We start from the raw sequence: 24,144 nt of genomic DNA, 5'->3' as shown, positions 1-24,144 counted from the left end.
AACTAGATTGACAAAATAAAGAGGCAGCTAGTAATGATCAACAGTCTTTATTGTTTGGACAGTACAAAAACAGTCAAGAGGGCAGAAGAGCTGAATGAAACAAACAGTGAAAATCTAAAATGAAACATCAAGCATCAGTAAAGTGGTTATAATATTATTTGTATTGACTTTAAATTAAACCTGAAAGATTTTATGTTTTCAAGCTTAGTTTCCCAAAAGACCATAAACCAACAAACGTACAGAGACACAATTTAAAATATGTTAAAACGTTTCCAAAGTGTTAAATGTTAAAATACAGACTTAGAGGAGGAGTACATGCTGAGGATATTTTAAATCATCTCTTACATTCAAGAAAGCAGTAAATTCAGCCACTTGGTGGCGCTGTAGAAAGATGTTGCATATCCTCAACGGTTTGGTAAAAACTTTATTGCCCACATAATGGAAAATTGCTGGTTTACAGTGTCTGAGGTTTACAGTTCTTTGTTTAAAAAAATAGAAAGATTACTACTTAAGACACAAGACAAGGGTTTCAAAAGCTTCCCACATCTACATCTGTAGATAAAATTACAGATTATTTATAATAATGGGATATTTAAGAAGGAAGTGACCTGATTTTAAAAGAGAAGATGTACAAATGTAATCCCACAGTTTGTCTCTTGTTTTTTAATCCAGTGTTTTTGTCAGAGCTACAGAGGGACTCCAGCGTTACACTGGACCAAAATAATGATCATCCCTTGGCGTTACTAGTATTTAGAGTGAAGGACATACTGGTATCCTGCTGCTGCTAATCTCTGCACTGCTTTAAAAACACAGTACTAACAAGAGGTAAAAGAATAAATAGAAAAATAAGGCAAATTAAAAATTATTACCACTTTCCCAGAGTTTTTCTGAAGGCGCTCCTTGAGAGGAAATCCTCCTCTGAAGGAGAACGCAGCCAGAGACACATTAGATATTCAAAAAAAAAGTGACAGGAACCCATAAATGCACTTTGTGTTTAACGAATTTAATTTCAGTTTTTAGAAACCTCACACTTCCACCAGGTGTTTTGTTCCTCTTCCGTTAGAAGTCATTTTTAGTCCAGAGGACTTTGGAAGATGAGTCTGACAAAACCAGTGTCTCCCCTGAGAGGGTGGATGCAGAACGGGCAGGCGGCGTGGAACGCGTGGGTGCCGTGCGGCAGCGAGATCTGACTCCAGTACGCCGTCGTCTTCTCCGAACAGACGTGGCCGCAGGGGACGAAGGCGTGAGTGGGGCCCTCGGCGTCTACGTAGAAGGCCGGCTCGCAGCCCAGCCACAGCGGCACGTAGGGCCCCTGCGCTCGGCACATGGGACACTCCCTGTCCTGGCACTCCGCCTCCACCTCGGGCGCCCGCCGGCCTCCCCAGCAGTGGTAGCCGTGGACATGTCCGCAGCGCAAGTATGCCCACGGCTGCTTCTCGTCCAACACGTCCTTGCGTCGCATGCTGGGGAAGGCCAGGGTGTTGAAGCCGACGGGGCACTGGGGCCGGCCGGCGTTGAACTCCTGCCGCAGCGCCTCCAGGTGTTTGACCGTGGGGGTGCGAGCGAGGCCCTCTGCTGTACGCCACAGGAGCGTGGCGCCGCAGAGGTCAATCAGGGAGCCGTCCACCAGCTGGTTGCACTCAGAATCCACCTGCAAAACGCCAAAATGAGGACTTTAATGTTACACTGGAAGTCTGATAAATGTCCCTCAATATCCATGTGGGTGAAGGTCAGTTCTTTTTAAAGCTCCACTTCACCGGGATCGACACAAAGGTTTTACAAAAAATGGCAATGTCTTCTGTCCCGTTTCTCAAACTCCCGTCATGAAAAGAGTTACTGAAACAAACAAATCTTCCAATAACATTCTAACTTATTGGATGGGTCTGTATGTTGAGAAATAAACCAGATTAATGTATGTTTAAGGAAGCGCTACCCACCATCTTGCCTCTCTGCTGAGCAGATCTGGTCTCTCGCAGTGTGAAGACGTTTCCGCAGACAGAGATTTCCCTCCACACACCTGGTCTGGAGTCCTGGGCGAAACCCTGCCGAGGATGCATGACCAGAACTCCGTTTGTGGTCAGCCCGTCCATGTGACCGTCATGCATTCTCCACTTGGCTGCTTTCTCCTGTGACAAGAGCATTATGCAAATCTTAGAAAGTAAGTAGTGAAGAATTGCAGAGCTAAAATAGACGTAGCTTTCGAGGTTCTCGATTCGTACCCCGAGGAAGATGTTTTTGGAGGAGTCGAAGCCTGCAGCGTAGATCCGAGCAGAGTAAGGCGGGTTCCTCTGGCAGATGATGCGGCAGGCGAAGCGGGAGATTGTGCTCTGAATTGTCTGAGCGTCAGTGAGGCTCTGCCCGCTCGGTACAGTGTCTGTGACCACAAAGTCGATGGGATTCTCTGTGGAACGGCCGATCTGTAACCAAATGTACATTTACAGAGCAAAGACTTAGTAAGAATCTGAGATTAACTCTGTCCCATTTCCTTTTATTGTTAGGCCTGTCAGTGATGTTTTGTTGGACGGTAAATTGTCCCAGAAGTTATTGCAATAAACAATAATATTATTTTGAGACCATTTTCAAGTAATATAACATTAATGGCATAATAATGCAAATACACATTCTAAAACATTAATAAACTTTAAATTCTAATAAACATTCAACACAAGAACTGGGAGACATTTTAAATATCCAAAATAAACAAACAGAACATAATAACTAAAATAAATTATGAAGTCTCTAAACTAAAATGTCCTTCAAAATAAGGAGGTTTAGTTGAGGTAAATGGACCAGAATGAAAACTCTTATCATCCAATTTTTGGTAGAAAGAGAAAAGACAAAAATGATAAATCATGCAAATGGAAACTGAGCTCATTTTAATTTGTCATGCGATTAAATGATTTATTGCTTATTGCAACAGGCCAATTAATTATTGATAAGTGTGTTGTAAAAGGAATTCATGCCATTTTAAGTACAGCCTGTAGTGTTACAAGCTGTAGTCCATGATTATAAATTGTAAGGAAAACAAATGATTTTAAAAAAGCTTAGAAGTGTGGTTGTGTATTTATATTTTCTTCAATAATTTGTAGAAACACCTGCTGCTGCCAAATCAATTGCTGCTCTTTTGTGGTATGATGATACCAGCTTTGTATGGGGGAATTTTAGTGCCATAAGTCAAGAGCACACATAGGTAGATATTTAGCTATCTAGACAGATATGAAGTTATTCAAACCTAAAATAGCATCTCAATGCAAAACATGTAGCAGCAGCACAGACGTCCCCAACGCTAATGTCAGCATCTACAGCCCACATTTCTACAGATTTATTATTTAAAAGAAGTTACATGGATGATCAGGGAAACATTTGAGAGATAAATGGGTTTAATGGGACTTTGCACCAATCAGATGGTTGAATTACAGATTAAAAACAACAAATTATTTTGTTTTATGAACTTGCATATTCAATAAATTGGCAGAAAAAAGTTTTTGAATCAAATTTTTACAGATTCTACAAGTAACACAGTGAAAACTTTTAATGGAGTTCCACCACAAGTTGTAATGTGACATACAGCGAAAAAGTTTAAATTGTGAATAATTTCGATCTTTCTATTGATGTCTGAAACATGCTGCAAATAAAAACAAATAAAACGAAGAAAATGTCCTACGTCTACAGAAAAACTATTTAGTTCAAATTCAAAAATACTTTATTAATCCCAAAGGGAAATTAAATGTTGTTGTAACTCATTGATTTAGCTTCTTCAAAGAGTTATTGAAGATGACAAAGACGTAATAAAAATACATAAAAAATTATAAAATGTTGTATTTTATTTAAAATATAATTATACCCAACAATCATGGACATCCAACTTTGACAATCATTAATTGATGCACAATTTAATAACACTATTTTACAGCCAAGATACAAGTTAAGAAAGCAAGCAATAAAAATAAAATAAAACTTTAATCTTGATGTGCTAGCAAGGTGAGAATGGAGGCTACGCACCTGGAACATGTCTGTGTTGCTGTCATGCGTGTACTCCACCACTACAGTATGCGCCCGAGACAGTGTGTATGATATGCTGTGCTGTTCCTTGTTGCTGATAGCCTTTAAAAAACACACAAAGGGTTACAAAATATTTAAAACATAAAGAATCAAACGTATATAAAACTTTCCTTGAGCCTTAGAGGCACAGATGAGAAAATGTACACGATAAGGATCTTCCAGCTGCCTTTTATTTCCATAGACGCAGCAGTAAAGGTTGTATCAGAGGCTCGAATCAGTGTGATGCAAATGGACTCGTGTGTTTGAGTTCTCACCTTGGCAGCCTGAGGAGTGCAGGATGTGTGCACGGTGCTGGGTTTCACGCCATTCGCCTTGTTTCTGCGACACAGAGCGAAGCGGCTTTTCCTCCTCCCTCTTTCGCCAGACGGCAGAGAGCCATTACACCTGAAGACAGACGACAGCAGCAGCTTATCAACTCATTGCGCCAGCAAATGTTTCCGGACGACATAATCAGACAAGAGGGCTGGGAGATAAACCAATTTAACCAAATCTTTGGTTTTTGATTATTTAATTTCTGGAAATGTTGTTGTTTCTTTGTTTTGTTTTACATATGTTCACCTCTGGTTTCCATAGATCAAAATAATGTTCAAACGGCGGCGGCCATCTTGTTTGATAAGCGTGTTTTACAGTTTCTATTTATTTGAACTTTGAATTCAGGTGAATTAAGACAGATATTCCACCAGACACTGGAACATCATTAAGTTGTATAACACAAGATAAAAGTCGTATAACAATAAATTCAAAACAATAATAAAGGTATATTATTACAAGAATAAAGTCAATAATATGAGAATAAAGTTGAGATCATACAAGATCAGTTGTACAACAATAAAGTTATAAAAATATGAGAATAAAGTCGTAAGAAAATAATATCAAAATAAAGTCAATTTTACAAGAATAGTCATAAAATGTGGGAGTGAAGTCTTAATAATATGAAATCAAAGTCTTACAGAGTTGGAATAATATCAGAATAAAGCCATATTATACAAGAATGAAATCGTAATGATACTAAATTAAAATTTAGTTAAATTAAAATTCTGGCTTTAGTGTATGACAATAAAGAGAGAATAATATGCAAAAAAGTCACAAAATTATCAGAATAGTTGTAACACTAGGAGAATAAATTAGTAATTTTATGAAACTCCCAACATGAAAAATAAAGATTTAAATGTGAAGTTAATCTTTGGTATCTGTTTTATAAATAAGGAAATGCTTCACCTTTAAACACGTCAACATCAAGCAGACTGTCTATTTGGAAGAAAAACCACACAGACTGAGATATTACGTCAGATCTTGATAAATTAAATAAAAGCCACTTTTTGAAAATATTCTCTGTCATTTGTGATTTTGTTTTTAGAAAAACCGAGGAGGAAAAAAAAAAAGATTAAAATCAGAAATTTGACTTGGTATGAAAAAAATGACATTTAATTTCATCTTGCAGTCAAGATATGCAGTCGTATCTACAAGCTCTTTAAGATCTATTAGTGTTTCAGGGTTTTTATGGAAATCCCAAAGAATCTAATCATCACGTACGGATTTAAAGATTTCCGTAGCAACCATCCAATCATAAGGCATAAATAAAACGCTTTACAGTATAAACACAACACAGGCCTGAAGTTACACAGTTGGGCTCTATAATGCTGCATAGAAGCGTTTCAACAAGTCTGGGCCTTTACTTTACGGCAGGTTTAAGGAGTGACATAAGTACAGAAGATGGATTAGCCAACAACTGATGGTGTCAGGACATGTTACTGTGGAATATAGCGCAGATATCTGTTAAAGGCGTTAGTTCTGTGTCCGTCATACAGCGACAGTCTTCAGTCAGAGGCTTCTTCAGATTTGTTGCAGGACTGACTGCTTCCTTGATCCATCCTGACCTCAGCATCAACATCCACAACCACTCTCTGAAGAGACTTGGATGGTATGAGTTAGGACAACATTTAATTTCCCTTTGAGATAAATATTTTTGAATCAAATTTAGAGACATCCAGCACAACTAATGCCAAAACTCAAGTGGTACAACAAAGCTGGCTCTGAATCCAGTAATTCAACCCTATGGGGTTATGGACTGAATATGTGCGCAGTGGTGAAGGGGGTGGAGTTGAACATGGAAGAACAAGCAGCTGTTTTGGATAACCAAAACAGCTGCTACGTGAACACTTTAGAGTAGGAATTAAATTCTTAAAGCATGCATGTCTGCGGGTGCATTCACACCAGCCCTGTTTGGTCCTCTTCCATCAAACTCTAGTTCATTTGTCTAGAAAGCCCGGTTCATATAGGGAGGAGCGAAGGCACAAACTCTGATGTGGAACAAACAAACTCTGGACCGCCTACAAACTTTGGCTTTGGTTTGGTTGAAGTGAACTCTGCCATGTTTCGAATGCAAATGTGAACACCAAGTGGACCAGAGACCACTCCCAAAACAGGAAGTGGACTGTAGCACAAAGCATTCTGGGTAAATACAAACAAAACAATCTCACAGACTTCGTCTTTTATCAAAGGCAAAAGAGAAATCCTAGAACCGCCAAAGTCTGGCGCCATTCCATTTTTGTTTGCATTTCGTGAAGAAGGAAGTTGCGCTCAGCATCTTCTCCAGATGTATTTGTGTGTTTCCTCTAGTGGTTCTTGGTGCAGCGCCACCGCAGGTGAGGAGGTGAACAGGTTTTTCAGAGGGTTTGGTTTATTTGACACAGTGTAGTGTGAAAGCGAACTGCACCAGCTGGAAATGTAGCAAATGGTGCAACTTTGGTTCCCAATCAGGTGTGAAAACACCGTAAGGTTTTGTCATTTCAAATATTCCTCAGATAATTAAGACACTCTCTAATATCTTTATGAAACTTAATATGCCAATATGTATCACATAAACTGCATATTATTTTATGCTGGTAATAATTGAAGAACTACACCATTTTACATTTGTGATGGTTGGACAGATATGCTCCTTTCTGGCATATCTCCCAACACAACCGGTTGGTCTCTAGATGGCAGCTAACAGTTGCTATGGAGACGGTGAACCCAAGATGCCTCAGTTTGGACATTTTGCTTCCCTTTCCATCCTGTTCATTGTGTGTGGTGATAAGATAAACATGGCTGGCTCCTTGCCCAGTCTGGTGACCAGTAGATAAAAGAAAAGCGCTGCAGTTTCACGTCATATTTATTTCCCAGGAAAACAAAGTTATGGATGAGCTGAAAGTAAAATAAATTGAATTAAAGCTCCGCGGAGCCTCAAGCGGCCCTCGCAGCCAAGCGCCGCTCAAGCCTATAGCCACCGCGGATGTTCCAGCACCGCCTCCCGCCGGCCACCGCCGACGCTCGCGCGCCGTCCTTCATGCGATCCGCTTCGATGTCTTCGGCAGCGTTCACTGGCCATGCACCCAAAATGTGGAGCAGATTGGGCCATGTGGCAAGGAGATACAGCTGTTTGATTAACCTAGGGGGCGCAGTGGAGTCAAATTGCAATTAAACTGTATTGGGCTCCTCAGAGGTTCACAAGTTTCACTCATAAAAAGTCTGGTGCAAATAGGATGATGCGTTTGTGAATAAGAGACGATCATATGCATATGGCGAGGGACAGCCATTTTGCCACTCCCCCACGGGTCAGTAGGCATTGACAGAGTTCATCATCATGTCATGTTATGTCAGTCTGCACAGGGTTGGAATCCATGACACACCAACATGTTTTAGAGTGTAAAAGTAAGACATACAGTATAAAAAACAGGTGACTTCCTGTCGGAAGTGGGCGGGGCTAAGGTGATGTCATCAATCGACCACCTAACTGTGATGAGGGCTGGTCTATAATGAGACATAGAAAGTCTGATGCATCTGTGACCTGGCATTAGGAAGTAATTTCACATTCATGTTTCATGATGTATATTCAAAGTTTGGGACTTAGCCACGCCCCCACGGGTCAGTAGAGTTCATCACGGCAGAGTTCATCATCATTTCATTTCATGTCAGTCTGCACAGGATGAAACCCATAAGAATTAGAGAGAAAAAGTAAGACATACAGTAGAAAAAACAGGTCACTTCCTGTCGGAAGTGGGCGGGGCAAGGGTGATGTCATCAATCGACCACATAACTGTGATGAGGGCTTATCTATAATGAGACATAGAAAGTCTGATGCAGCTCTGACCTGGCATTTGGAAGTTATTTCACATTCATGTTTCATGGTGTATAGTCAAAGTTTGGGACTTAGCCACGCCCCCACGGGTCAGTAGAGTTCATCATGGGAGAGTTCATCATCATGTCATTTCATGTCAGCCTGCACAGGATGAAACCCATAAGAATTAGAGAGTAAAAGTAAGACATACAATTGAAGAAAGAGGTTACTTCCTGTCGGAAGTGGGCGGGGTTAAGGTGATGTCATCAACTGACCATCTCAATGTGATGAGGGGTGGTCTGTAGTCAGATATAGGAAGTCTGATGCAGCTGTGACCTTCTATGTGGAAGTTATTGCATCTTGATGTTTCATGGCGAATAGTCAAAGTTTGGGACTTAGCCACGCCCACATGCTTTGACATAGAAAAATTCCTACGATAACTTTTCATCTTTAATGTCTCAAGTCTCTGCTGACTGAGTTTGAAGTCTCTATCTCAAAAGCTGCAGGAGGAGATAGATCAGATGCGATGTCTATGAAAAAGAGGAAATGGCTGATTTTGATCCAAAATGGCCGACTTCCTGTTGGGTTTGCACCATGGCTCCAAGAGACTTTTTTGTAGGTCCTGACATGATACACATGTGTACCAAGTTTCATAATTCTAGGTTAAAGCATGGCTTGGGGCTGATCATTTAAAAATTTCTAGGGGGCGCTGTAGAGAAATTAGGCCACGCCCATCAACGACTGTTATGGATTCCTGTTCGGGGATGGATAAGGATGCATCCTAGTGAGTTTGGTGCAGCTGGGCTGAACGATGTGGAATCTAGAGCCAAACGTATGGCGGCGGCGTTACCTCTGCTTCGCCGCGGTCCCACGGCCACGCCCTCTACAGAAGACTCTTGGCGCTTTAAAGCAAGTGAGACTAACATGTTATCTGTCATCCAACACAGAATCATGTTGATTAGGTGCAGTGAGCCAGAAAGGCAGCTTTCCATGGAAAAAAAAGCATTTCCTGTTCTGAGGGGGCGGGGCTTAGATGACGTCAGACTATGACAACATAGGATCGTAGGGGACCCTACCAGGATCACTCATGTCAAGTTTGGTGCAGCTGGCCTCAAAATTGTGGAATCCACAGCCAAACGTAAGGACACGGCGTTTAGGGTCACTTCGCCACGCCGCCACGCCCACCTGCTGGATTCAAATGAGCTTGGCTTGGAATCCTCAACACACCAACATGTTTTCTGTCTGTGGACACAGTTTCACCTCGATTAGGTCAAAGGGGTCAAATAGCGACCGTTCAGCGTAAAAAATGACACTTCCTGTTCTCAGGGGGCGTGGCCTAAGTGACGTCATCATTTGACCGTTGGGTATTGTAGAGCATCCCATGATGATCAATCACTGAAAGTTTGGTGCTTCTATGAGTTTTTTTCAAAGAGTTATAACAGTTTGATGTTTCATGGCGAATCGGTGACCTTTGACCCCCGGAAAGACCCCTTCAGCAAGCCCGAAAACGCAAACCTACGATAACTTTGGATCGGCCATGCCTTATGAACGATCTGACCGAGTTTGAAGCCGATCGATCGAAATCCCTAGGACAAGTTCGATCAAATGCGAACCCTGTAAACGGCCAAAATCGGGTCAAAATCGGAACTTCAATCCAAAATGGCCGACAATCTGTGATACTTGCACTATGACATTAATTGTAAATTCAGAGTGTCTTGGGGAGCTCTACAAGTGTACCAAGTTTCAAGTCTCTACGATAAAGTAAGTGAATAGGAAAGGGTCTTTTGAAAGTTGCTAGGTGGCGCCCTTGAGCCGTTTCTTGTGCGATTTTTCTGGGGACCTTAAAATACGTAAATTTTACACGGGTGAGTTTTTGAATATGAGAAAGCCCCCAAAAAGCCAATTCTTTTGGCACAATAAAAATAATAATTAAAGCTCCGCGGAGCCTCAAGCGGCCCTCGCAGCCAAGCGCCGCTCAAGCCTATAGCCACCGCGGATGTTCCAGCACCGCCTCCCGCCAGCCACCGCCGACGCTCGCGCGCCGTCCTCCACGCGATCCGCTTTGATGCCTTCGGCAGCGTTCCCTGGCCATGCACCCAAAATCTGGAGTAGATTGGGCCATGTGGCAAGGAGATACAGCTGTTTGATTAACCTAGGGGGCGCAGTGGAGTCAAATTGCAATTAAACTCTATTGGGCTCCTTAGAGGTTCACAAGTGTCACTCATAAAAAGTCTTGTGCAAATAGGATGATGCGTCTGTGAATAAGAGACGATTGTATGCATATGGCGAGGGTCAGCCATTTTGTGACGCCCCCACAGGTCTGTAGGCATTTGCAGAGTTCATCATCATCTCATTTTATGTCAGTCTGCACAGGGTTGGAATCCATGACACACCAACATGTTTTAGAGTGTAAAAGTAAGACATACAGTAGAAAAAACAGGTGACTTCCTGTCGGAAGTGGGCGGGGCTAAGGTGATGTCATCAATCGACCACCTAACTGTGATGAAGGCTGGTCTGTAATGAGACATAGAAAGTCTGATGCAGCTATGACCTTGTATGTTCATGTTATGTCACTTTAATGTATTAAGGCGAATAGTCAAAGTTTGGGACTTAGCCACGCCCACATGCTTTGACATACAAAAATTCCTGTGATAACTTTGGACCTTTAATGTCTCAACTCTCTGCTGACTGAGTTTGAAGTCTGTATCTCGAAAGCTGTAGGAGGAGATAGATCAGATGCGGCGTCTATGAAATAGAGGAAATGGCGGATTTTGATCCAAAATGGCCGACTTCCTGTTGGGTTTGCACCATGGCTCTAAGAGACTTTTTTGTAGGTCCTGACATCATACACGTGTGTACCAAGTTTCATAATTCTAGGTTAAAGCATGGCTTGGAGCTGATCATTTGAAAATTTCTAGGGGGCGCTGTAGAGAAATTAGGCCACGCCCATCAATGACTGTTATGGATTCCTGTTCGGGGATGAATAAGGATGCATCCTAGTGAGTTTGGTGCAGCTGGGCTGAAACATGTGGAATCTAGAGCCAAACGTATGTCGGCGGCGTTCCCTCTGCTTCGCCGCGCTGCCACGGCCACGCCCTCTACTGAAAACTCTTGGCACTTTAAAGCAAGTGAGACCAACATGTTATCTGTCATCCAACACAGAATCATCTTGATTAGGTCGAGAGAGCCATAGATGGAGCTTTACAAGTCAAAAAAATGCACTTCCTGTTCTGAGGGGGCGGGGCTTAGATGACGTCAGACTATGACGACATAGGATCGTCAGGCATCCCACCAGGATCAGTCATGTCAAGTTTGGTGCAGCTGGGCTCCAAATTGTGGAATCTGCAGCCAAACGTATGGACACGGCGTTACAGGTCAGTTCGCCACACTGCCACGCCCACCTGCTCCATCAAAACTAAACAGGGTTGGAATCCAGGACACACCAACATGTTTTCTGTCTGTGGACACAGTTTCATGTTGATTAGGTCAAAGGGGTCAGATAAGGACCGTTCACAGTAAAACATGACACTTCCTGTTCTCAGGGGGCGTGGCCTAAGTGATGTCATCATTAGACCATTGGGTGTTGTAGGGGACCCGATGATGATCAATCACTGAAAGTTTGGTGCTGCTGTGAGTTTTGTTGTAAAAGTTATAACCGTTTTATTTTTCATGGCGACTAGGTGAACTTTGACCCCAGGTAACTCCAATTAGAAAAAAAAAAAACGCAAACCTGTGATAACTTTGGATCGGCCATGCCTTATGAACGATCTGACCGAGTTTGAAGCCGATCGATCGAAGTCCCTAGGACTAGTTCGAAAAAATGCGAACCCTGTAAACGGCCAAAATCGGGTCAAAATCGGAACTTCAATCCAAAATGGCCGACATTCTGTGATACTTGCACTATGACATTAATTGTAAATTCTGAGTGTCTTGGGGAGCTCTACAAGTGTACCAAATTTCAAGTCTCTACGATAAAGTAAGTGAATAGGAAAGGGTCTTTTGAAATTTGCTAGGTGGCGCCCTTGAGCCGTTTCTTGTGCGATTTTTCTGGGGACCTTAAAATACGTAAATTTTCACCGGGCTCTATGCCCCCGCCAAGTTTGGTGAGTTTTTGAATATGATAAAGCCCCCAAAAAGCCAATTTATTTTACGGAAGAATAAGAATAATTAAAGCTCCGCGGAGCCTCAAGCGGCCCTCGCAGCCAAGCGCCGCTCAAGCCTATAGCCACCGCGGATGTTCCAGCACCGCCTCCCCTCAGCCACCGCCTCCCCTCAGCACCACCTCCCCCCAGCCACTGCCTCCCCTCAGCACCATGTCACCCCAGCCACCGCCTACCCCCAGCCACCGCCTTGCTCTCACGGAGCTGCCAAACCCGCCCTGAAGATAGTCACCCTTTCATGTTCGACATTGCTCCCAGTCAATGCACAAAAATCTGGTGTAGATCAGCTGATATCGCAAGGAGACACAGGTGTTTGATTAACCTGGGTGCGCAGTAGAGTCAAATTGCAATTAAACTCTATTGGGCTCCTTAGAGGTTCACAAGTGTCACTCATAAAAAGTCTGGAGCAAATGGGATGATGCGTTTGTCAATAAGAGACGATCGTATGCATATGGCGAGGGACAGCCATTTTTGCCACACCCACAAGGGTCAGATGCCATTGACAGAGTTCATCTTCATGGCATTTTATGTCAGTCTGCACAGGATGAAACCCATATGACTTAGAGAGTAAAAGTCAGACATACAGTAGAAAAAACATGTTACTTCCTTTCGGAAGTGGGCGGGGCAAAGGTGACGTCATCAATCGACCACCTAACTGTGATGAGGGCTTATCTATAATGAGACATAGAAAGTCTGATGCAGCTCTGACCTGGCATTTGGAAGTTATTTCACATTCATGTTTCATGGTGTATAGTCAAAGTTTGGGACTTAGCCACGCCCCCACGGGTCAGTCGAGTTCATCATGGGAGAGTTCATCATCATATCATGTCATGTCAGCCTACACCGGATGAAACCCATATGACTTAGAGAGTAAAAGTAAGACATACAATAGAAAAAACAGGTGACTTCCTGTCGGAAGTGGGCGGGGTTAAGGTGATGTCATCAACTGACCATCTCAATGTGATGAGGGGTGGTCTGTAGTCAGATATAGGAAGTCTGATGCAGCTGTGACCTTCTATGTGGAAGTTATTGCATCTTGATGTTTCATGGCGAATAGTCAAAGTTTGGGACTTAGCCACGCCCACATGCTTTGACATAGAAAAATTCCTACGATAACTTTTCATCTTTAATGTCTCAAGTCTCTGCTGACTGAGTTTGAAGTCTCTATCTCAAAAGCTGCAGGAGGAGATAGATCAGATGCGATGTCTATGAAAAAGAGGAAATGGCTGATTTTGATCCAAAATGGCCGACTTCCTGTTGGGTTTGCACCATGGCTCCAAGAGACTTTTTTGTAGGTCCTGACATGATACACATGTGTACCAAGTTTCATAATTCTAGGTTAAAGCATGGCTTGGGGCTGATCATTTAAAAATTTCTAGGGGGCGCTGTAGAGAAATTAGGCCACGCCCATCAACGACTGTTATGGATTCCTGTTCGGGGATGGATAAGGATGCATCCTAGTGAGTTTGGTGCAGCTGGGCTGAACGATGTGGAATCTAGAGCCAAACGTATGGCGGCGGCGTTACCTCTGCTTCGCCGCGGTCCCACGGCCACGCCCTCTACAGAAGACTCTTGGCGCTTTAAAGCAAGTGACACTAACATGTTATCTGTCATCCAACACAGAATCATGTTGATTAGGTGCAGTGAGCCAGAAAGGCAGCTTTCCATGGAAAAAAAAGCACTTCCTGTTCTGAGGGGGCGGGGCTTAGATGACGTCAGACTATGACAACATAGGATCGTAGGGGACCCTACCAGGATCACTCATGTCAAGTTTGGTGCAGCTGGCCTCAAAATTGTGGAATCCACAGCCAAACGTAAGGACACGGCGTTTAGGGTCACTTCGCCACGCCGCCACGCCCACCTGCTGGATTCAAATGAGCTTGGCTTGGAATCCTCAACACACCAACATGTTTTCTGTCTGTGGACACAGTTTCACCTCGATTAGGTCAAAGGGGTCAGATAGCGACCGTTCAGCGTAAAAAATGACACTTCCTGTTCTCAGGGGGCGTGGCCTAAGTGACGTCATCATTTGACCGTTGGGTATTGTAGAGCATCCCATGATGATCAATCACTGAAAGTTTGGTGCTTCTATGAGTTTTTTTCAAAGAGTTATAACAGTTTGATGTTTCATGGCGAATCGGTGACCTTTGACCCCCGGAAAGACCCCTTCAGCAAGCCCGAAAACGCAAACCTACGATAACTTTGGATCGGCCATGCCTTATGAACGATCTGACCGAGTTTGAAGCCGATCGATCGAAATCCCTAGGACAAGTTCGATCAAATGCGAACCCTGCAAACGCCCAAAATCGGGTCAAAATCGGAACTTTAATCCAAAATGGCCGACAATCTGTGATACTTGCACTATGACATTAATTGTAAATTCTGAGTGTTTTGGGGAGCTGTACAAGTGTACCAAGTTTCAAGTCTCTACGATAAAGTAAGTGAATAGGAAAGGGTCCTTTGAAAGTTGCTAGGTGGCGCCCTTGAGCCGTTTCTTGTGCGATTTTTCTGGGGACCTTAAAATACGTAAATTTTACACGGGCTCTATGCCCCCGCCAAGGTTGGTGAGTTTTTGAATATGAGAAAGCCCCCAAAAAGCCAATTCTTTTGGCACAATAAAAATAATTAAAGCTCCGCGGAGCCTCAAGCGGCCCTCGCAGCTAGCGCTGCTCCGGCCTATAGCCACCGCGGGGGTACCAGCACCGCCACCCGCCCGCCACCGCCGACGCTCGCGCGCCCTCATCCACGCTATCCGCTTTTACGGCTTCGGCAGAGCTCCCTGGCGATGAACCAAAAATCTGGAGCACATCGGGCCATGTAGAGAGGAGATACAGCTGTTTGATTAACCTAGGGGGCGCAGTGGAGTCAAATCACAAATAAACTCTATTGGGCTCCTTAGAGGTTCACAAGTGTCACTCATACAATGTCTGGTGCAAATCGGATGATGCGTTTGTGAATACGAGACGAACGTATGCATATTACGAGGGACAGCCATTTTGCCACGCCCCCACGGGTCAGTAGAGTTCATCATCAATGAGTTCATCATCAATAAGTTCATCATCATTTCATTTTATGTCAGTCTGCACAGGATTAAACCCATATGAATTAGACTGTAAGACATACATTTGAAAAAACATGTTACTTCCTTTCGGAAGTGGGCGGGGCAAAGGTGACGTCATCAATCGACCACCTAACTGTGATGAGGGCTTATCTATAATGAGACATAGAAAGTCTGATGCAGCTCTGACCTGGCATTTGGAAGTTATTTCACATTCATGTTTCATGGTGTATAGTCAAAGTTTGGGACTTAGCCACGCCCCCACGGGTCAGTCGAGTTCATCATGGGAGAGTTCATCATCATATCATGTCATGTCAGCCTACACCGGATGAAACCCATATGACTTAGAGAGTAAAAGTAAGACATACAATAGAAAAAACAGGTGACTTCCTGTCGGAAGTGGGCGGGGTTAAGGTGATGTCATCAACTGACCATCTCAATGTGATGAGGGGTGGTCTGTAGTCAGATATAGGAAGTCTGATGCAGCTGTGACCTTCTATGTGGAAGTTATTGCATCTTGATGTTTCATGGCGAATAGTCAAAGTTTGGGACTTAGCCACGCCCACATGCTTTGACATAGAAAAATTCCTACGATAACTTTTCATCTTTAATGTCTCAAGTCTCTGCTGACTGAGTTTGAAGTCTCTATCTCAAAAGCTGCAGGAGGAGATAGATCAGATGCGATGTCTATGAAAAAGAGGAAATGGCTGATTTTGATCCAAAATGGCCGACTTCCTGTTGGGTTTGCACCATGGCTCCAAGAGACTTTTTTGTAGGTCCTGACATGATACACATGTGTACCAAGTTTCATAATTCTAGGTTAAAGCATGGCTTGGGGCTGATCATTTAAAAATTTCTAGGGGGCGCTGTAGAGAAATTAGGCCACGCCCATCAACGACTGTTATGGATTCCTGTTCGGGGATGGATAAGGATGCATCCTAGTGAGTTTGGTGCAGCTGGGCTGAACCATGTGGAATCTAGAGCCAAACGTATGGCGGCGGCGTTACCTCTGCTTCGACGCGGTCCCACGGCCACGCCCTCTACAGAAGACTCTTGGCGCTTTAAAGCAAGTGACACTAACATGTTATCTGTCATCCAACACAGAATCATGTTGATTAGGTGCAGTGAGCCAGAAAGGCAGCTTTCCATGGAAAAAAAAGCACTTCCTGTTCTGAGGGGGCGGGGCTTAGATGACGTCAGACTATGACAACATAGGATCGTAGGGGACCCTACCAGGATCACTCATGTCAAGTTTGGTGCAGCTGGCCTCAAAATTGTGGAATCCACAGCCAAACGTAAGGACACGGCGTTTAGGGTCACTTCGCCACGCCGCCACGCCCACCTGCTGGATTCAAATGAGCTTGGCTTGGAATCCTCAACACACCAACATGTTTTCTGTCTGTGGACACAGTTTCACCTCGATTAGGTCAAAGGGGTCAGATAGCGACCGTTCAGCGTAAAAAATGACACTTCCTGTTCTCAGGGGGCGTGGCCTAAGTGACGTCATCATTTGACCGTTGGGTATTGTAGAGCATCCCATGATGATCAATCACTGAAAGTTTGGTGCTTCTATGAGTTTTTTTCAAAGAGTTATAACAGTTTGATGTTTCATGGCGAATCGGTGACCTTTGACCCCCGGAAAGACCCCTTCAGCAAGCCCGAAAACGCAAACCTACGATAACTTTGGATCGGCCATGCCTTATGAACGATCTGACCGAGTTTCAAGCCGATCGATCGAAATCCCTAGGACAAGTTCGATCAAATGCGAACCCTGCGAACGCCCAAAATCGGGTCAAAATCGGAACTTTAATCCAAAATGGCCGACAATCTGTGATACTTGCACTATGACATTAATTGTAAATTCTGAGTGTTTTGGGGAGCTGTACAAGTGTACCAAGTTTCAAGTCTCTACGATAAAGTAAGTGAATAGGAAAGGGTCTTTTGAAAGTTGCTAGGTGGCGCCCTTGAGCCGTTTCTGTTGCGATTTTTCCAGGGACCTTAAAATACGTAAATTTTACACGGGCTCTATGCCCCCGCCAAGTTTGGTGAGTTTTTGAATATGAGAAAGCCCCCAAAAAGCCAATTCTTTTGGCACAATAAAAATAATAATAATAAACAGCACAGTTTCAATAGGCTCTCGCAGCGCTTAGCTGCTCGGGCCTAATAAAACAGTACAGTTTCAATAGGCTCTCGCAGCGCTTAGCTGCTCGGGCCTAATTAAAGCTCCGCGGAGCCTCAAGCGGCCCTCGCAGCCAAGCGCCGCTCAAGCCTATAGCCACCGCGGATGTTCCAGCACCGCCTCCCGCCGGCCACCGCCGACGCTCGCACGCCGTCCTCCATGCGATCCGCTTCGATGTCTTCGGCAGCGTTCACTGGCCATGCACCCAAAATCTGGAGCAGATTGGGCCATGTGGCAAGGAGATACAGCTGTTTGATTAACCTAGGGGGCGCAGTGGAGTCAAATTGCAATTAAACTGTATTGGGCTCCTCAGAGGTTCACAAGTTTCACTCATAAAAAGTCTGGTGCAAATAGGATGATTCGTTTGTGAATAAGAGACGATCGTATGCATATGGCGAGGGACAGCCATTTTGCCACTCCCCCACGGGTCTGTAGGCATTGACAGAGTTCATCATCATCTAATGTTATGTCAGTGTGCACAGGGTTGGAATCCATGACACACCAACATGTTTTAGAGTGTAAAAGTAAGACATACAGTATAAAAAACAGGTGACTTCCTGTCGGAAGTGGGCGGGGCTAAGGTGATGTCATCAATCGACCACCTAACTGTGATGAGGGGTGGTCTGTAGTCAGATATAGGAAGTCTGATGCAGCTGTGACCTTCTATGTGGAAGTTATTGCATCTTGATGTTTCATGGCGAATAGTCAAAGTTTGGGACTTAGCCACGCCCACATGCTTTGACATAGAAAAATTCCTACGATAACTTTTCATCTTTAATGTCTCAAGTCTCTGCTGACTGAGTTTGAAGTCTCTATCTCAAAAGCTGCAGGAGGAGATAGATCAGATGCGATGTCTATGAAAAAGAGGAAATGGCTGATTTTGATCCAAAATGGCCGACTTCCTGTTGGGTTTGCACCATGGCTCCAAGAGACTTTTTTGTAGGTCCTGACATGATACACATGTGTACCAAGTTTCATAATTGTAGGTTAAAGCATGGCTTGGGGCTGATCATTTAAAAATTTCTAGGGGGCGCTGTAGAGAAATTAGGCCACGCCCATCAACGACTGTTATGGATTCCTGTTCGGGGATGGATAAGGATGCATCCTAGTGAGTTTGGTGCAGCTGGGCTGAACGATGTGGAATCTAGAGCCAAACGTATGGCGGCGGCGTTACCTCTGCTTCGCCGCGGTCCCACGGCCACGCCCTCTACAGAAGACTGTTGGCGCTTTAAAGCAAGTGAGACTAACATGTTATCTGTCATCCAACACAGAATCATGTTGATTAGGTGCAGTGAGCCAGAAAGGCAGCTTTCCATGGAAAAAAAAGCACTTCCTGTTCTGAGGGGGCGGGGCTTAGATGACGTCAGACTATGACAACATAGGATCGTAGGGGACCCTACCAGGATCACTCATGTCAAGTTTGGTGCAGCTGGCCTCAAAATTGTGGAATCCACAGCCAAACGTAAGGACACGGCGTTTAGGGTCACTTCGCCACGCCGCCACGCCCACCTGCTGGATTCAAATGAGCTTGGCTTGGAATCCTCAACACACCAACATGTTTTCTGTCTGTGGACACAGTTTCACCTCGATTAGGTCAAAGGGGTCAGATAGCGACCGTTCAGCGTAAAAAATGACACTTCCTGTTCTCAGGGGGCGTGGCCTAAGTGACGTCATCATTTGACCGTTGGGTATTGTAGAGCATCCCATGATGATCAATCACTGAAAGTTTGGTGCTTCTATGAGTTTTTTTCAAAGAGTTATAACAGTTTGATGTTTCATGGCGAATCGGTGACCTTTGACCCCCGGAAAGACCCCTTCAGCAAGCCCGAAAACGCAAACCTACGATAACTTTGGATCGGCCATGCCTTTTGAACGATCTGACCGAGTTTCAAGCCGATCGATCGAAATCCCTAGGACAAGTTCGATCAAATGCGAACCCTGTAAACGCCCAAAATCGGGTCAAAATCGGAACTTTAATCCAAAATGGCCGACAATCTGTGATACTTGCACTATGACATTAATTGTAAATTCAGAGTGTTTTGGGGAGCTCTACAAGTGTACCAAGTTTCAAGTCTCTACGATAAAGTAAGTGAATAGGAAAGGGTCTTTTGAAAGTTGCTAGGTGGCGCCCTTGAGCCGTTTCTTTTGCGATTTTTGCAACCACCATAAAATACAAAATTTTTCACCGGGCTCTATGCCCCCGCCACGTTTGGTGAGTTTTTGAATATGATAAAGCCCCCAAAAAGCCCCCCAAAGAAGGTGGCAGAAAAATAATAATAATTAAAGCTCCGCGGAGCCTCAAGCGGCCCTCGCAGCCAAGCGCCGCTCAAGCCTATAGCCACCGCGGATGTTCCAGCACCGCCTCCCGCCGGCCACCGCCGACGCTCGCGCGCCGTCCTCCACGCGATCCGCTTCGATGCCTTCGGCAGCGTTCCCTGGCCATGCACCCCCAATCTGGAGCAGATTGGGCCATGTGGCAAGGAGATACAGCTGTTTGATTAACCTAGGGGGCGCAGTGGAGTGAAATTGCAATTAAACTCTATTGGGCTCCTTAGAGGTTAACAAGTGTCACTCATAAAAAGTCTGGTGCAAATCGGATGATGCGTCTGTGAATAAGACGATCGTATGCATATGGCGAGGGACAGCCATTTTGTCACGCCCCCACGGGTCAGCAGGCCTTTACAGAGTTCATCATCATCTCATTTTATGTCAGTCTGCACAGGGTTGGAATCCATGACACACCAACATTTTTTAGAGTGTAAAAGTAAGACATACAGTAGAAAAAACAGGTCACTTCCTGTCGGAAGTGGGCGGGGCAAGGGTGATGTCATCAATCGACCACCTAACTGTGATGAGGGCTTATCTATAATGAGACATAGAAAGTCTGATGCAGCTCTGACCTGGCATTTGGAAGTTATTTCACATTCATGTTTCATGGTGTATAGTCAAAGTTTGGGACTTAGCCACGCCCCCACGGGTCAGTAGAGTTCATCATGGGAGAGTTCATCATCATGTCATTTCATGTCAGCCTGCACAGGATGAAACCCATAAGAATTAGAGAGTAAAAGTAAGACATACAATTGAAGAAAGAGGTTACTTCTTGTCGGAAGTGGGCGGGGCTAAGGTGATGTCATCAATCGACCACCTAACTGTGATGAGGGCTGGTCTATAATGAGACATAGAAAGTCTGATGCATCTGTGACCTGGCATTAGGAAGTAATTTCACATTCATGTTTCATGATGTATATTCAAAGTTTGGGACTTAGCCACGCCCCCACGGGTCAGTAGAGTTCATCACGGCAGAGTTCATCATCATGTCATTTCATGTCAGCCTGCACAGGATGAAACCCATAAGAATTAGAGAGTAAAAGTAAGACATACAATTGAAGAAAGAGGTTACTTCCTGTCGGAAGTGGGCGGGGCTAGGGTGATGTCATCAATCGACCACCTAACTATGATGAAGGCTGGTCTATAATGAGACATAGAAAGTCTGATGCAGCTGTGACCTGGCATTTGGAAGTTATTTCACATTCATGTTTCATGGTGTATAGTCAAAGTTTGGGACTTAGCCACGCCCCCACGGGTCAGTCGAGTTCATCATGGGAGAGTTCATCATCATATCATGTCATGTCAGCCTACACCGGATGAAACCCATATGACTTAGAGAGTAAAAGTAAGACATACAATAGAAAAAACAGGTGACTTCCTGTCGGAAGTGGGCGGGGTTAAGGTGATGTCATCAACTGACCATCTCAATGTGATGAGGGGTGGTCTGTAGTCAGATATAGGAAGTCTGATGCAGCTGTGACCTTCTATGTGGAAGTTATTGCATCTTGATGTTTCATGGCGAATAGTCAAAGTTTGGGACTTAGCCACGCCCACATGCTTTGACGTAGAAAAATTCCTACGATAACTTTTCATCTTTAATGTCTCAAGTCTCTGCTGACTGAGTTTGAAGTCTCTATCTCAAAAGCTGCAGGAGGAGATAGATCAGATGCGATGTCTATGAAAAAGAGGAAATGGCTGATTTTGATCCAAAATGGCCGACTTCCTGTTGGGTTTGCACCATGGCTCCAAGAGACTTTTTTGTAGGTCCTGACATGATACACATGTGTACCAAGTTTCATAATTCTAGGTTAAAGCATGGCTTGGGGCTGATCATTTAAAAATTTCTAGGGGGCGCTGTAGAGAAATTAGGCCACGCCCATCAACGACTGTTATGGATTCCTGTTCGGGGATGGATAAGGATGCATCCTAGTGAGTTTGGTGCAGCTGGGCTGAACGATGTGGAATCTAGAGCCAAACGTATGGCGGCGGCGTTACCTCTGCTTCGCCGCGGTCCCACGGCCACGCCCTCTACAGAAGACTCTTGGCGCTTTAAAGCAAGTGAGACTAACATGTTATCTGTCATCCAACACAGAATTATGTTGATTAGGTGCAGTGAGCCAGAAAGGCAGCTTTCCATGGAAAAAAAAGCACTTCCTGTTCTGAGGGGGCGGGGCTTAGATTACGTCAGACTATGACAACATAGGATCGTAGGGGACCCTACCAGGATCACTCATGTCAAGTTTGGTGCAGCTGGCCTCAAAATTGTGGAATCCACAGCCAAACGTAAGGACACGGCGTTTAGGGTCACTTCGCCACGCCGCCACGCCCACCTGCTGGATTCAAATGAGCTTGGCTTGGAATCCTCAACACACCAACATGTTTTCTGTCTGTGGACACAGTTTCACCTCGATTAGGTCAAAGGGGTCAGATAGCGACCGTTCAGCGTAAAAAATGACACTTCCTGTTCTCAGGGGGCGTGGCCTAAGTGACGTCATCATTTGACCGTTGGGTATTGTAGAGCATCCCATGATGATCAATCACTGAAAGTTTGGTGCTTCTATGAGTTTTTTTCAAAGAGTTATAACAGTTTGATGTTTCATGGCGAATCGGTGACCTTTGACCCCCGGAAAGACCCCTTCAGCAAGCCCGAAAACGCAAACCTACGATAACTTTGGATCGGCCATGCCTTATGAACGATCTGACCGAGTTTCAAGCCGATCGATCGAAATCCCTAGGACAAGTTCGATCAAATGCGAACCCTGCAAACGCCCAAAATCGGTTCAAAATCGGAACTTTAATCCAAAATGGCCGACAATCTGTGATACTTGCACTATGACATTAATAGTAAATTCTCAGTGTTTTGGGGAGCTGTACAAGTGTACCAAGTTTCAAGTCTCTACGATGAAGCAAGTGAATAGGAAAGGGTCTTTTGAAAGTTGCTAGGTGGCGCCCTTTAGCCGTTTCTTGTGCGATTTTTCCGAGGACCTTAAAATACGTAAATTTTCACCGGGCTCTATGCCCCCGCCAAGTTTGGTGAGTTTTTGAATATGATAAAGCCCCCAAAAAGCCAATTCATTTGGCACAAGAACTATAATAATAATTAAAGCTCCGCGGAGCCTCAAGCGGCCCTCGCAGCCAAGCGCCGCTCAAGCCTATAGCCACCGCGGATGTTCCAGCACCGCCTCCCCTCAGCCCCCGCCTCCCCTCAGCACCACCTCCCCCCAGCCACTGCCTCCCCTCAGCACCATGTCACCCCAGCCACCGCCTACCCCCAGCCACCGCCTTGCTCTCACGGAGCTGCCAAACCCGCCCTGAAGATAGTCACCCTTTCATGTTCGACATTGCTCCCAGTCAATGCACAAAAATCTGGTGTAGATCAGCTGATATCGCAAGGAGACACAGGTGTTTGATTAACCTGGGTGCGCAGTAGAGTCAAATTGCAATTAAACTCTATTGGGCTCCTTAGAGGTTCACAAGTGTCACTCATAAAAAGTCTGGAGCAAATGGGATGATGCGTTTGTCAATAAGAGACGATCGTATGCATATGGCGAGGGACAGCCATTTTTGCCACACCCACAAGGGTCAGATGCCATTGACAGAGTTCATCTTCATGGCATTTTATGTCAGTCTGCACAGGATGAAACCCATATGACTTAGAGAGTAAAAGTCAGACATACAGTAGAAAAAACAGGTGACTTCCTGTCGGAAGTGGGCGGGGCTAAGGTGATGTCATCAATCGACCACCTAACTGTGATGAGGACTGGTCTATAATGAGACATAGAAAGTCTGATGCAGCTGTGACCTGGCATTAGGAAGTTATTTCACATTCATGTTTCATGGTGAATAGTCAAAGTTTGGGACTAAGCCACGCTTAGTCCCAAACTTAGCAGTAGGCATTTACAGAGTTCATCATCATCTCATTTTATGTCAGCCTGCACAGGGTTGGAATCCATGACACACCAACATTACTTAGAGAGTAAAAGTCAGACATACAGTAGAAAATAGAGGTGACTTCCTGTCGGAAGTGGGCGGGGCAAGGGTGATGTCATCAATCGACCACATAACTGTGATGAGGGCTTATCTATAATGAGACATAGAAAGTCTGATGAAGCTGTGACCTGGCATTTGGAAGTTATTTCACATTCATGTTTCATGGTGTATAGTCAAAGTTTGGGACTTAGCCACGCCCCCACGGGTCAGTAGAGTTCATCATGGGAGAGTTCATCATCATGTCATTTCATGTCAGCCTGCACAGGAT

General features: G+C 44.5%; 1 protein-coding gene across 1 annotated transcript in view; it reads right to left on the bottom strand.

The window, feature by feature from the left end:
• Nucleotides 1–31: 31 nt before the first annotated feature.
• LOC106927302 (E3 ubiquitin-protein ligase pellino homolog 1-like) overlaps nt 32–24,144 on the bottom strand; it is a 46,494-nt gene continuing 22,381 nt past the window's right edge. The window contains exons 3-7 of the mRNA XM_015002781.2: nt 4,317–4,446; nt 4,003–4,104; nt 2,220–2,417; nt 1,938–2,126; nt 32–1,651 (exon numbers count right to left, since the gene is read on the bottom strand). Of these exons, the coding sequence (XP_014858267.2) occupies nt 1,073–1,651; nt 1,938–2,126; nt 2,220–2,417; nt 4,003–4,104; nt 4,317–4,446 (1,198 nt within the window). The 3' untranslated portion in view covers nt 32–1,072. The remainder of the gene's footprint in view (nt 1,652–1,937; nt 2,127–2,219; nt 2,418–4,002; nt 4,105–4,316; nt 4,447–24,144) is intronic.

This window comes from Poecilia mexicana, unplaced genomic scaffold (assembly GCF_051168715.1).
Source record: "Poecilia mexicana isolate PSO_F unplaced genomic scaffold, ASM5116871v1 scaffold_1, whole genome shotgun sequence".
Classification (NCBI taxonomy): domain Eukaryota; kingdom Metazoa; phylum Chordata; class Actinopteri; order Cyprinodontiformes; family Poeciliidae; genus Poecilia; species Poecilia mexicana.
The sequence above is the reverse complement of the archived record's forward strand: the minus strand, read 5'-3'. Positions and strand labels throughout refer to the sequence as shown.